The following is a 14,031-nucleotide window of genomic DNA, read 5'->3' on the forward strand; positions in this document are numbered from 1 at the left end:
GCCACAGCAGCACTCCGTAGACTGCTGTTGTTGCTGGGCTCTGTGCAGAGCCCCACTGAGGTTCTTGTCGACCAGTGAGTGGGTTCTTCACCTTTACTGCAGCCTTGCACCCCTATGGTTTTCAGTCATTAAACAAATGTATAATGTTAATAAACACACAGGGTTTGATGAAACAAGGTAGTTGCTTTTCGATTTAAAGCTTTCGTGACTGCAGGGATTCATATTCTTGGTTCTTTCGGTAAAGTCGCGTAGAAGGGAAATAATAAAATAATAAAACATAAAATTTCATTTGAGACGATGTTTTTTTTTTTCCGACAGCTCTGTTCTTCACCTGAGGACAGCTGCTTGTGTTGTGGCCGAAACGTCGTGAGAATTATTTTATGTTTTATTTTTATTATTTTATTATTTCCCTTCTACGTGACTTTACCGAAAGAACTAAGAACAAGGTAGTTGCTACTTACTTGGCCGTGCTTAATTTGTATTGTCGATGATTTATCTTCCCGAAAAAAATCTGGCCGTGTCTCGCACCCCCCCAGAAAGCGCATCTCGCACCCGGGGGGGGGGGGGGGGTGGCATGCACCTCAAGCTAAGAGCCACGTGTTGGAGGCCCCAGGCACTTCTGTCTCGTCGGCCTTCAGTGGTAACTTCCTACGGCTGCTGCTGCTGCCCCGTGTCACTACTCACCACTGCCGCCGCTGCCACTCCGCTTGTATCTCACGCGCTAATTCGTTTCCAGGACACGAACGCCTCGTCGTCCCTTGCACTGCTACTCTCTGTTGAGAATGAGATGGTGCGAAAAACTCCGTTTGAAGATGTTATTGCTAGTTTTGCAATGAACAAAAAGCTTGAAAAGTTAATCCTCCGGTGTTGAATTTCTCTCTCGCCTTATGAATTAAAAAAAACAAATGACATGACTCTGCCTCTTTATATCTACACTGTGCCTACCTTTGCAATGTACATATTAGTATTCAATAAGATATATTTGTACTCTTAGGTTTTTTCGGTAAAGTCACGTAGGTAAAAAAAAATATTAGAAAAAATTATAGAAATAAAATAATAAATCACGTCGTTTCGGAGGCAACACAAGCTTCCGTCTTCAGGTGGAACCGTCACAGCACAATTGCTGTATTAAGTAAAGAGAAATCCCAAGACACCCGACCTTGTATATATACTGGTTGAGGGGGGAGGAGCCAGGATGCGCCGCGGGAGAGGAGTTGTTGTGAGATGGTTAGTACGGCTGCTGCTGCTGCTGGGACTGAGCCTTTTGTCATGTAGATGGCAGAAGCAGATAAGCAAGTCAGGACCAAGCAGCCCCTTGCTACGCTGCTGGGTGGGTAAAACTCAAGGCAGGCAACCAGCGTGTGAAAAAAGAAATTAAACATGATAAAACAAAACTGGCTGTCTATCAGTAAACTGTACGGTAACTTAAGAATAGTACCTGTCAAATAAGATGGTCCAAATATGTGTAGTCAAATCTTGTTTGCATGGTTAATAACATCTTTCCAATGATTACTCAGTTTGTACCCATCATCACGGTTGAAGTTATGTCTGTGTTTGTATATCTGGATGTCTTCGTGTACAAACCCTTGATGGTAGCCAGAGGGTTTGCAGAGCACCTTGGTCTCGGAAAAGACAATATCATGAGAGCCCACAGCGTTGTAGCAGTGATCGGCAACGACGGAAGACTCAATTTTGCTGTGTTTCAGATCTGACTTGTGCTCGCGGACACGATCAGAGATATGACGTTTCGTTTCCCCAATGTAACAATCACCACAGCTGCAACTCAGTTTATAGACTCCAGGGTATTGCAAGTCAGGAATGACATATTTCACAGCTGGAATTAGATCACGGATTTTATGTACTGTACTGAATCGGACTTGGATCTTATGTTTGTTTAGAATTTTTGAGTCAGATCTCTGATCGTGTCCGCGAGCACAAGTCAGATCTGAAACACGGAAAAACTGAGTCTTCCGCGTTGCCGATCATTGCTATAACGCTGGGGGTTCTCATGAGATTGTCTTTTCCGAGACCAAGGTGCTCTGCAAACCCTCTGGCTACCATCAAAGGTTTGTACACGAAGACATCCAGATATACAAACACAGACATAACTTCAACCGTGATGATGGGTACAAACTGAGTAATCATTGGAAAGATGTTATTAACCATGCGAAAAAGATTTAACTGCACATATTTGGACCATCTTATTTGACAGGTACTATTCTTTAGTTACCGTACAGTTTACTGATAGAGTGTAGCGCCACATTAAATACGCACTACAATGACAATAGTTTAAAGCGATTTGAAGCATGTTTTATTTGGGGGGGGCCTGGCAGAGCTTTGTGACGTCATATTTGAGGGGGGGGTCTGACTTTTTTGTGACGCCATGTGACGAGGGGGGGGGATCGTCCAAAATCGCGTGACGTCATTTATGGACGGCCCCTTATTGGCAAATCTTACTTAGCTAATTCATGAACCCCATTGTCAAATACAAGAAACCCAAGGCGTATGCTGTATGGACCTAAAAACTAAATTCCCCTATACAAGACCCACACGGCAAACCGTGTGGGTTGACATCAATGGAACTAGGACTTGTGAAAATATAACTCAGTTAATAGCTCAGTGGGGCTTTTCCAGGAAAGATGAAACACAGTTAAGTTGTATTTGTATATACTGTATTTGTTTACCTTTTCTATACTTTGCACTCCTATTGTGTTTGTGTATTGTGTTTGTGTATTGTGTTTGTTGTCATAACGTTCCGTGGCCTGCCCCTACTGGGCTGGGCATGCGTGTGCACCTCCAGGATGAACAAGGAGTCTCAGAGCCCTCCACTGCCCTTCCAGTCTTCCGGATCGGGAAGAGTCTTCCGGAACGGGAAGAGTCTTCCGGAACGGAAAGAATCGTCCGGAACGGGCAGAAACTTCCGGAACCGGAAATAACTTCCGGAACGGGAAGAGTCTTCTGGAACGGAAAGAGTCTTCTGGAACGGGAAGAGTCTTCCGGAACGGGAAGAATCTTCCGGAACGGGAATAGACTTCCGAAAGAAGGTGGACCAACCGAAACGTCGTTTTATTTCTTCTCTTAAAGCTTTCGTGACTGCAGGAATATAACAAAAATAACAAAAAAAAATAACAAAAATAGCAAAAAACATCGACGTTTCGATCGCAACACAAGCGGTCGTCTTCAGGAAAGAAAAAAAATAGACGACCGCTTGCGTCGCGATCGAAACGTCGTCGTTTGTGTTTGTTATTTGTGTTTGTTATTTTCTTTGAACCTCTCTCCGTGACTTTACCGAAAGCCCCAAGAATCTGTCGTTGTCTCTCTCTACGGAGGCGGACGGATAATCTTCCGCTAGAGGAAGCCTCTTCCGACACAGGAAGAATCTTCCGGCAGAGGAAGACGAAGACGAACACTCGGTGGAGAGAAGGCGCCCGAACGCGCGGCAGAGCGAGCGAGCGAGGCGTGCGGGCGGGCGCGATGCCGACTGTGGGGGTGAGACGCGAGGCGCTGCTCAAGGCCCTGGGGCGCGTCTACAGTGAGGACACCAACATCGACATCAACACCAACATCACTTACATCAACACCTACATCATCACCAACATCACCAACATCAACACCTACATCATCACCTACATCAACTACAACATCACCAACAACACCAACATCATCACCTACATCATCACCAACATCATCGACAGCGTGACATTCATTACATCGCCGGCATCAACGTCATCCCAATTTCCTGTCACCCATGTGGCCGGTGTCTGTCACTGTCGGGGCAGGGGCAGGGCAGGGGGCAGTGTAGGGGGAGGGTGGAGACCGGGCAGGGGGGCAGTGTAGAGACTGGGCAGGGGCAGTGTAAGGGCAGTGTAGGGGCAGGGTGAAGACCGGGCAGGGGCGCTGTAAGGGCAGGGCAGGATATTGCGTCACAGCTGAAACGGATTGTGATGCCACGTGGTTGGTGGTGCAGCACCACGCCGGGTGGCCGGGCCTGGTGCTCGCGAACCGCACTTGCAGTGTACCTGCTTAACGAGGCCGCCTGTGTGTGTCTGTGTGTGTGTTTGTGTCTCTGTGTGTGTGTCTCTTTGTGTGTGTGTCTGTGTGTGTGTCTCTGTGTGTGTGTGTCTGTGTGTGTCTCTCTGTGTGTGTCTCTGTGTGTGTGTCTGTGTGTGTGTTTGTGTCTCTGTGTGTCTCTTTGTGTGTCTGTGTGTGTGTCTCTGTGTGTGTGTGTCTGTGTGTGTCTCTCTGTGTGTGTCTCTGTGTGTGTGTCTGTGTGTGTGTGTGTCTGTGTGTGTGTATCTGTGTGTGTGTGTCTGTGTATGTGTGTCTCTGTGTGTGTCTCTGTGTGTGTGTCTGTGTGTCTTTGCGTCTGTGTGTGTCTGTGTGTGTGTGTCTGTGTGCGTGTCTGTGTGTGCGTGTCTCTGTTGACAGCTGACGAGGAGTTTGACGAGCTGTGCTTTGAGTTTGGTTTGGAGTTGGATGAAGTGGTGAGTCCCACGCCTCCACTCACCAGCCCACGTGACCCTCCACTCACCAGCCCACGTGACCCTCCACTCACCAGTCCACGTGACCCTCCACTCACCAGCCCACGTGACCCTCCACTCACCAGTCCACGTGACCCTCCACTCACCAGCCCACGTGACCCTCCACTCACCAGTCCACGTGACCCTCCACTCACCAGCCCACGTGACCCTCCACTCACCAGCCCACGTGACCCTCCACTCACCAGCCCACGTGACCCTCCACTCACCAGCCCACGTGACCCTCCACTCACCAGCCCACGTGACCCTCCACTCACCAGCCCACGTGACCCTCCACTCACCAGTCCACGTGACCCTCCACTCACCAGCCCACGTGACCCTCCACTCACCAGCCCACGTGACCCTCCACTCACCAGCCCACGTCACCCTGCCCACACGCACGTGTACTTAATCTACGTGTGTGTGTGTTAATGTGAGCTGTGCGATCCGACGCTGTTGCTACCGTGCGACTCCGCTGTGCGTGCGTGTGTCTGTGGGTTGTAGTGTGTGTGTGTGTCTGTGGGTTATAGTGTGTGTGTGTCTGTGCGTTATAGTGTCTGTGTGTGCGCGCGCGCAGTGGGGAGCGGTAGTGTAGTGGTTAGCGCGCTGCGCTGCGAACCCGGTGACCCGAGTTCGATTCCCGCTCACGGTCAACACCAGTGACGATTATCTGAACCTGGTCCTGGGCCTCCCCTGAACATCGCCACTGGGAAGACAAAGGCGGTCGGGCGTGGTGCTGGCCACCCGGCACTTTCCCCAACAGTCTGTTCAAGGCTACACGGGGGATCTTTGTCTTTGTTTTTTTGTGCTCCCGCCTCCGAGCTGCGTAGACGTCGGAGAAGGAGCAGGTGAGCCGCGAGCAGGGCGAGGAGCGCGCCGTGGGAGCCTCCGAAGATGTCGTCTACAAGATCGACGTGCCGGCCAACCGCTACGACCTGCTGTGCGTGGAGGGGCTGGCGCGCGGCCTGCAAGTCTTCAAGGAGAGGTGTGCGGCCGGGCAGGGGGCAGGAAAGGAGGCAGCTGGTGTGGGGAGCGTGTGTGTGTGTGTGTGCAGGTTGTAGGGAGTGTGTGTGCAGGGTGTAGGCAGTGTGTGTGTGTGTGCAAGGTGTAGGGAGTGTGTGTGTGCAGGGTGTAGGGAGTGTGTGTGTGTGTGCAAGGTGTAGGGAGTGTGTGTGTGCAGGGTGTAGGGAGTGTGTGTGTGCAGGGTGTAGGGAGTGTGTGTGTGTGTGTGCAGGGTGTAGGGAGTGTGTGTGTGTGCAGGGTGTAGGGAGTGTGTGTGTGTGTGCAGGGTGTAGGGAGTGTGTGTGTGTGCAGGGTGTAGGGAGTGTGTGTGTGTGTGCAGGGTGTAGAGAGTGTGTGTGTGTGTGTGCAGGGTGTAGGGAGTGTGTGTGTGTGTGCAGGGTGTAGGGAGTGTGTGTGTGTGCAGGGTGTAGGGAGTGTGTGTGTGTGTGCAGGGTGTAGGGAGTGTGTGTGTGTGTGTGTGCAGGTTGTAGGGAGTGTGTGTGTGTATGTGCAGGGTGTAGGGAGTGTGTGTGCAGGGTGTAGGCAGTGTGTGTGTGCAGGGTGTAGGGAGTGTGTGTGTGTGTGCAAGGTGTAGGGAGTGTGTGTGTGTGTGCAAGGTGTAGGGAGTGTGTGTGTGCAGGGTGTAGGCAGTGTGTGTGTGTGCAGGGTGTAGGGAGTGTGTGTGTGTGTGTGCAGGGTGTAGGGAGTGTGTGTGTGTGCAGGGTGTAGGGTGTGTGTGTGTGTGCAGGGTGTAGGGTGTAGGGAGTGTGTGTGTGTGCAAGGTGTAGGGAGTGTGTGTGTGTGTGTGCAGGGTGTAGGGAGTGTGTGTGTGTGCAGGGTGTAGGGAGTGTGTGTGTGTGTGCAGGGTGTAGGGAGTGTGTGTGTGTGCAGGGTGTAGGGAGTGTGTGTGTGTGTGCAGGGTGTAGAGAGTGTGTGTGTGTGTGTGCAGGGTGTAGGGAGTGTGTGTGTGTGTGCAGGGTGTAGGGAGTGTGTGTGTGTGCAGGGTGTAGGGAGTGTGTGTGTGCAGGGTGTAGGGAGTGTGTGTGTGTGCAGGTTGTAGGGAGTGTGTGTGTGTATGTGCAGGGTGTAGGGAGTGTGTGTGCAGGGTGTAGGCAGTGTGTGTGTGCAGGGTGTAGGGAGTGTGTGTATGTGTGCAAGGTGTAGGGAGTGTGTGTGTGTGTGCAAGGTGTAGGGAGTGTGTGTGTGCAGGGTGTAGGCAGTGTGTGTGTGTGCAGGGTGTAGGGAGTGTGTGTTTGTGTGCAGGGTGTAGGGAGTGTGTGTGTGTGCAGGGTGTAGGGTGTGTGTGTGTGTGCAGGGTGTAGGGTGTAGGGAGTGTGTGTGTGTGCAAGGTGTAGGGAGTGTGTGTGTGTGTGCAAGGTGTAGGGAGTGTGTGTGTGTGTGTGTGTGCAGGGAGTGTGTGTGTGCAGGGTGTAGGGTGTAGGGAGTGTGTGTGTGTGCAAGGTGTAGGGAGTGTGTGTGTGTGTGCAGGGTGTAGGGAGTGTGTGTGTGTAGGGTGTAGGGAGTGTGTGTGTGTGCAAGGTGTAGGGAGTGTGTGTGTGCAGGGTGTAGGGAGTGTGTGTGTGCAGGGTGTAGGGAGTGTGTGTGTGCAGGGTGTAGGAAGTGTGTGTGTGTGTGTGCAAGGTGTAGGAAGTGTGTGTGTGTGCAGGGTGTAGGCAGTGTGTGTGTGTGCAAGGTGTAGGGAGTGTGTGTGTGTGCAAGGTGTAGGGAGTGTGTGTGTGCAGGGTGTAGGGAGTGTGTGTGTGTGCAGGGTGTAGGGAGTGTGTGTGTGTGCAGGGTGTAGGGAGTGTGTGTGTGCAGGGTGTAGGGTGTAGGGTGTAGGGAGTGTGTGTGTGTGTGTGCAAGGTGTAGGGAGTGTGTGTGTGTGCAAGGTGTAGGGAGTGTGTGTGTAGGTGCAAGGTGTAGGGAGTGTGTGTGCAAGGTGTAGGGAGTGTGTGTGTGTGTGTGCAGGGTGTAGGGAGTGTGTGTGTGTGCAGGGTGTAGGGAGTGTGTGTGTGTGTGCAAGGTGTAGGGAGTGTGTGTGTGCAGGGTGTAGGGAGTGTGTGTGTGCAGGGTGTAGGGAGTGTGTGTGTGTGTGTGCAGGGTGTAGGGAGTGTGTGTGTGTGCAGGGTGTAGGGAGTGTGTGTGTGTGTGCAGGGTGTAGGGAGTGTGTGTGTGTGCAGGGTGTAGGGAGTGTGTGTGTGTGTGCAGGGTGTAGAGAGTGTGTGTGTGTGTGTGCAGGGTGTAGGGAGTGTGTGTGTGTGTGCAGGGTGTAGGGAGTGTGTGTGTGTGCAGGGTGTAGGGAGTGTGTGTGTGTGTGCAGGGTGTAGGGAGTGTGTGTGTGTGTGTGTGTGCAGGTTGTAGGGAGTGTGTGTGTGTATGTGCAGGGTGTAGGGAGTGTGTGTGCAGGGTGTAGGCAGTGTGTGTGTGCAGGGTGTAGGGAGTGTGTGTGTGTGTGCAAGGTGTAGGGAGTGTGTGTGTGTGTGCAAGGTGTAGGGAGTGTGTGTGTGCAGGGTGTAGGCAGTGTGTGTGTGTGCAGGGTGTAGGGAGTGTGTGTGTGTGTGTGCAGGGTGTAGGGAGTGTGTGTGTGTGCAGGGTGTAGGGTGTGTGTGTGTGTGCAGGGTGTAGGGTGTAGGGAGTGTGTGTGTGTGCAAGGTGTAGGGAGTGTGTGTGTGTGTGTGCAGGGTGTAGGGAGTGTGTGTGTGTGCAGGGTGTAGGGAGTGTGTGTGTGTGTGCAGGGTGTAGGGAGTGTGTGTGTGTGCAGGGTGTAGGGAGTGTGTGTGTGTGTGCAGGGTGTAGAGAGTGTGTGTGTGTGTGTGCAGGGTGTAGGGAGTGTGTGTGTGTGTGCAGGGTGTAGGGAGTGTGTGTGTGTGCAGGGTGTAGGGAGTGTGTGTGTGCAGGGTGTAGGGAGTGTGTGTGTGTGCAGGTTGTAGGGAGTGTGTGTGTGTATGTGCAGGGTGTAGGGAGTGTGTGTGCAGGGTGTAGGCAGTGTGTGTGTGCAGGGTGTAGGGAGTGTGTGTATGTGTGCAAGGTGTAGGGAGTGTGTGTGTGTGTGCAAGGTGTAGGGAGTGTGTGTGTGCAGGGTGTAGGCAGTGTGTGTGTGTGCAGGGTGTAGGGAGTGTGTGTTTGTGTGCAGGGTGTAGGGAGTGTGTGTGTGTGCAGGGTGTAGGGTGTGTGTGTGTGTGCAGGGTGTAGGGTGTAGGGAGTGTGTGTGTGTGCAAGGTGTAGGGAGTGTGTGTGTGTGTGCAAGGTGTAGGGAGTGTGTGTGTGTGTGTGTGTGTGCAGGGAGTGTGTGTGTGCAGGGTGTAGGGTGTAGGGAGTGTGTGTGTGTGCAAGGTGTAGGGAGTGTGTGTGTGTGTGCAGGGTGTAGGGAGTGTGTGTGTGTAGGGTGTAGGGAGTGTGTGTGTGTGCAAGGTGTAGGGAGTGTGTGTGTGCAGGGTGTAGGGAGTGTGTGTGTGCAGGGTGTAGGGAGTGTGTGTGTGCAGGGTGTAGGAAGTGTGTGTGTGTGTGTGCAAGGTGTAGGAAGTGTGTGTGTGTGCAGGGTGTAGGCAGTGTGTGTGTGTGCAAGGTGTAGGGAGTGTGTGTGTGTGCAAGGTGTAGGGAGTGTGTGTGTGCAGGGTGTAGGGAGTGTGTGTGTGTGCAGGGTGTAGGGAGTGTGTGTGTGTGCAGGGTGTAGGGAGTGTGTGTGTGCAGGGTGTAGGGTGTAGGGTGTAGGGAGTGTGTGTGTGTGTGTGCAAGGTGTAGGGAGTGTGTGTGTGTGCAAGGTGTAGGGAGTGTGTGTGTAGGTGCAAGGTGTAGGGAGTGTGTGTGCAAGGTGTAGGGAGTGCGTGTGTGTGCAGGGTGTAGGGAGTGTGTGTATGTGCAAGGTGTAGGGAGTGTGTGTGTGTGCAGGGTGTAGGCAGTGTGTGTGTGTGCAGGGTGTAGGGAGTGTGTGTGTGTGTTTGCAGGGTGTAGGGAGTGTGTGTGTGCAGGGTGTAGGGAGTGTGTGTGTGTGCAGGGTGTAGGGAGTGTGTGTGTGTGTGTGTGCAGGGTGTAGGGAGTGTGTGTGTGTGCAGGGTGTAGGGAGTGTGTGTGTGCAGGGTGTAGGGAGTGTGTGTGTGTGTGCAAGGTGTAGGGAGTGTGTGTGTGTGCAGGGTGTATGGAGTGTGTGTGTGTGCAGGGTGTATGGAGTGTGTGTGTGTGCAGGGTGTATGGAGTGTGTGTGTGTGCAGGGTGTATGGAGTGTGTGTGTGTGCAGGGTGTAGGGAGTGTGTGTGTGTGCAGGGTGTAGGGAGTGTGTGGGTGTGCAGGGTGTAGGGAGTGTGTGTGTGTGCAGGGTGTATGGAGTGTGTGTGTGTGCAGGGTGTATGGAGTGTGTGTGTGTGCAGGGTGTATGGAGTGTGTGTGTGCAGGGTGTATGGAGTGTGTGTGTGTGCAGGGTGTAGGGAGTGTGTGTGCAGGGTGTAGGGAGTGTGTGCGTGTGTGTGCAGGGTGTAGGGTGTAGGGAGTGTGCATGCAGGGTGTAGGGAGTGTGTGTGTGTGTGTGCAGGGTGTAGGGAGTGTGCATGCAGGGTGTAGGGAGTGTGTGTGTGTGCAGGGTGTAGGGAGCGTGTGTGTGTGTGTGTGTGCAGGGTGTAGGGAGTGTGTGTGCAGGGTGTAGGGTGTAGGGAATGTGCATGCAGGGTGTAGGGAGTGTGTGTGCAGGGTGTAGGGAGTGTGTGTGTGTGCAGGGTGTAGGGAGTGTGTGTGTGTGCAGGGTGTAGGGAGCGTGTGTGTGTGTGTGCAGGGTGTAGGGAGCGTGTGTGTGTGTGTGCAGGGTGTAGGGAGCGTGTGTGTGTGTGTGCAGGGTGTAGGGAGTGTGTGTGTGTGCAGGGTGTAGGGAGCGGTGGCGCACAGGTTAGCGCGCTGCGCTCTGAACCCGGCGACATGCTCATGGGCTTCCCCGAGGTCGAATCAGCCTCAAATGAGTTCCCGGTGCGGTGTGTAAACATCGCCACTGGAGAGACAAAGGCGGCCGGGCGTTGTGCTGGCCCCCCGCGTGCAGTACCGGCCTTCATAGGTGCTCCTCGCTCACAGCACTTGCCCCAGCAGTTTGTTCAGGCTATAGGGGAGGGATCTTTGTCTCTGTGCAGGGTGTAGGGCGTGTGTGTGTGTGTGTGTGCAGGGTGTGTGTGCAGGGTGTAGGGAGTGTGTGTGTGTGTGTGCAGGGTGTAGGGAGTGTGTGTGTGCAGGGTGTAGGGAGTGTGTGTGTGTGCAGGGTGTATGGAGCGTGTGTGTGTGTGCAGGGTGTAGGGAGTGTGTGTGTGTGCAGGGTGTATGGAGCGTGTGTGTGTGCAGGGTGTAGGGAGCGTGTGTGTGTGTGCAGGGTGTAGGGAGTGTGTGTGTGTGTGTGCAGGGTGTAGGGAGTGTGTGTGTGTGCAGGGTGTATGGAGCGTGTGTGTGTGCAGGGTGTAGGGAGTGTGTGTGTGTGCAGGGTGTATGGAGCGTGTGTGTGTGCAGGGTGTAGGGAGCATGCGTGTGTGTGCAGGGTGTAGGGAGCATGCGTGTGTGTGTGCAGGGTGTAGGGAGTGCGTGTGTGTGTGCAGGGTGTAGGGAGCGTGTGTGTGTGCAGGGTGTAGGGAGCGTGTGTGTGTACAGGGTGTATGGAGCGTGTGTGTGTGCAGGGTGTAGGGAGTGTGTGTGTGTGCAGGGTGTATGGAGCGTGTGTGTGTGTGCAGGGTGTAGGGAGCATGCGTGTGTGTGTGCAGGGTGTAGGGAGTGCGTGTGTGTGTGCAGGGTGTATGGAGCGTGTGTGTGTGCAGGGTGTATGGAGCGTGTGTGTGTGTGCAGGGTGTAGGGAGTGTGTGTGTGTGTGCAGGGTGTAGGGAGTGCGTGTGTGTGTGCAGGGTGTATGGAGCGTGTGTGTGTGCAGGGTGTATGGAGCGTGTGTGTGTGTGTGTGTGCAGGGTGTAGGGAGTGTGTGTGTGTGTGTGCAGGGTGTAGGGAGTGTGTGTGTGTGTGCAGGGTGTAGGGCATTGGTGGGGAACCTCCGGCCCATGGCCACACGAGGCCTTCCGCTTCGCAGTGGGCCCGAGATGTATCCGTCACTGCGGCCATCTTAGCTGCTCTGATCGGGCACCGCAGGGAGATATTTCCCGACCCGGCACCACCACGACGTCCCACTGTAGCGGAGCTCTCGCTCGCTTCTCTCACTCCCGCAAGCCACGAAGCGATGCGATCACGTGCGGTTGCCCGCCCAGCAGTGTTTGGCAGTCATATCCGGCCCCCCGTAAGGAAGGGGGTTGTATGGTTTGCCTATGGCTTCGCTCACAGGTGTGAGGCACCGGTGTATCGCCGCGTGGAGCCAGCCGATGGCAAGATGCAGCGTCTGGTCATCTCACCAGAGGTGCGTTGCCACACACACACACTCCCACGTCACGGCACGCACGACATCGGCATTACCGCAGACATCGCGTTCGCACGGCCGCCGCCATTAACGTCACTGCACTCACACAAAGTGCTTTGTGCTGTATAATTCCAAATTGTGTCATATTAGGCGTGCCAGTGCGCTGTGTGTTTAGACGTGTCTCGTCAAGGAGCATAAACCATCGCGCAAACTCCGGTCATCCTCGCAGCGGCTTTTATAGCTAACCATCGAACAAAGACGGCGTTCACCACATTGTGCGGCGCTTTCAAATGCGCTTCTGCGGCCGTCTGGAACGCTCTTCTTTCCGATATGAGGAAGCCACTGGGAGCTGTGTGCACTCTTTAAAATCATCATCATCATCTAGATTGACAAACTCACTTCGTTAGAACTGCTTTTGGTGTTTGGTAGTTTGTTGTCCTTCCCCCGCACCTCCGATTAGCACGGTTGGCTACGTACGGTGCGAAACAACGTCAACATACACACACATACGTGTCCGTGTGTGCTTCATGGTAGACGTGTCTGTGTGAGCGCTGCCTCGATGGCGTCTACGTACCATGTCTGCTCCGTGTTGGACGTGTCCATGTTGGACGTGTCCGTGCCGCGTGTGTAACGTGTCCGTGCCCCGTGTTGGACGTGTCCGTGTTGGACGTGTCCGTGCCCCGTGTTGGACGTGTCCGTATTGGACGTGTCCGTGCCGCGTGTGTACGCGATAGACGGCGTCCGTGCGCCCGTACGCCGTGGCCGCGGTGCTGAGGAACATCTCTCTGGACAAGGAGCGCTACGACAGCTTCATCGAGCTGCAGGAGAAGCTGCACCAGAACGTGTGCCGGTGCGCGGGGAGACCGCCCGGGACGCAGGCGGTGCAACTGCACCGGAGCGTCCCAGGCGACGGGCTCTGAAGAGCCGGGGAGATTTGACGGAGAGCCGGCAGGGGGAGGGTGGCCTGGCGCATGCCGACCACGTTGGACCGCTGGACCCGGTGTAAATCGCCGTGTCTCTTAGAGGCAGGCTCATGACATTTTCCACTGGCACATCCGAGTTGTGCCGGAGCCCGTACGCCATGCTGCGTTGAGACGCCCCTAGCAGTTTACTCACCGCGCCCTTCACAGTGTACAAACCGGCGTCGCGAGCCGTGTGGTTAGTGCACCTGACTGCCGCCAGGTGCATTGAACGCATCGTTAGCCGCGCGCCTGGCCCTGCTTGGCCCCGAGCCAGATTGGTCATCGTTAAGCACGGCAAATAGCCTTTGGTTTGTTAGGTTCTAGTCGTGATGGCTGTGCCAAATGGTGATGGTGGTGGTGACGATTGTGGTAATGGTGGTGGAGGTTTCTTGGACCATTGGCCATGATGATGGCTGTGGCGATGGATGATGGTGGTAGGAATGATGTTGGTGGTGGTGATGATGGTTATAGGGTTGATGGTGGTGGTGATGTTGATGATGATGACGATGGTGGTGTGATACACGATAGTGGTGGTTATGATGTTGGTGGTGGTTACGATGGTGATGGTGGTGGTGATTGTGGTGGTGATGATGATGACGATGCTTGTGGCCATGGGAGATGGTGGTGGTGATGGTAACGATGGTGATGGCGGTGGTGATGTCGATGATGATGACGGCGGTGTTCGGTGTGCACCAGGAAGCGCACGCTGGTGGCGATCGGCACGCACGACCTGGACACGGTGTCGGGCCCATTCGTGTACACGGCGAGACCCCCGGCCGAGATCAAGTTCACGCCGCTCAACGGCAGCCGCGAGCACACGGCCTGCGAACTCATGGAGCTCTACCGGGTCAGCCGGCGCTCCCGCAGCCATCGCTGCAATCGTCGCACACGCCCGCTCGCTCGTTCGCCCGCTCGCTCGTTCGTTCACGCGCACCGTGCCCAGACCAGTTTAACACGTAGAAGGGTTTCGCGGCAGATATGTTGTTGTTGTTGTAGGTTAGATCGCGTGAATATAAATGTGTCGTTAAACCCGCCGCCACCCGACACGGCTAATCAGTAAGATTCGTTACTAGTACGGCACTAACCAGTTGTGTTTTGGAGAGTAAAACCCTCTACAACATTTACAAACCGAGTACCGTAATGTTTCACCAGTAATTACAACAACAAGCAGCATCATCAGGCGACAGCC

At 54.2% G+C, this 14,031-nt stretch overlaps 1 protein-coding gene across 1 annotated transcript in view; it reads left to right on the top strand.

Moving 5' to 3' along the window:
* The first annotated feature begins 3,342 nt into the window (after positions 1 to 3,342).
* Positions 3,343 to 14,031, top strand: part of FARSB (phenylalanyl-tRNA synthetase subunit beta) — a 31,521-nt gene continuing 20,832 nt past the window's right edge. The window contains exons 1-6 of the mRNA XM_078873358.1: positions 3,343 to 3,532; positions 4,429 to 4,484; positions 5,348 to 5,502; positions 11,808 to 11,880; positions 12,615 to 12,730; positions 13,539 to 13,689. Coding sequence (XP_078729484.1) covers positions 3,475 to 3,532; positions 4,429 to 4,484; positions 5,348 to 5,502; positions 11,808 to 11,880; positions 12,615 to 12,730; positions 13,539 to 13,689 — 609 coding nt within the window. The 5' untranslated portion in view covers positions 3,343 to 3,474. The remainder of the gene's footprint in view (positions 3,533 to 4,428; positions 4,485 to 5,347; positions 5,503 to 11,807; positions 11,881 to 12,614; positions 12,731 to 13,538; positions 13,690 to 14,031) is intronic.

This window comes from Lampetra fluviatilis, chromosome 36, assembly GCF_964198595.1.
Source record: "Lampetra fluviatilis chromosome 36, kcLamFluv1.1, whole genome shotgun sequence".
Taxonomy (NCBI): Eukaryota; Metazoa; Chordata; class Hyperoartia; order Petromyzontiformes; family Petromyzontidae; genus Lampetra; species Lampetra fluviatilis.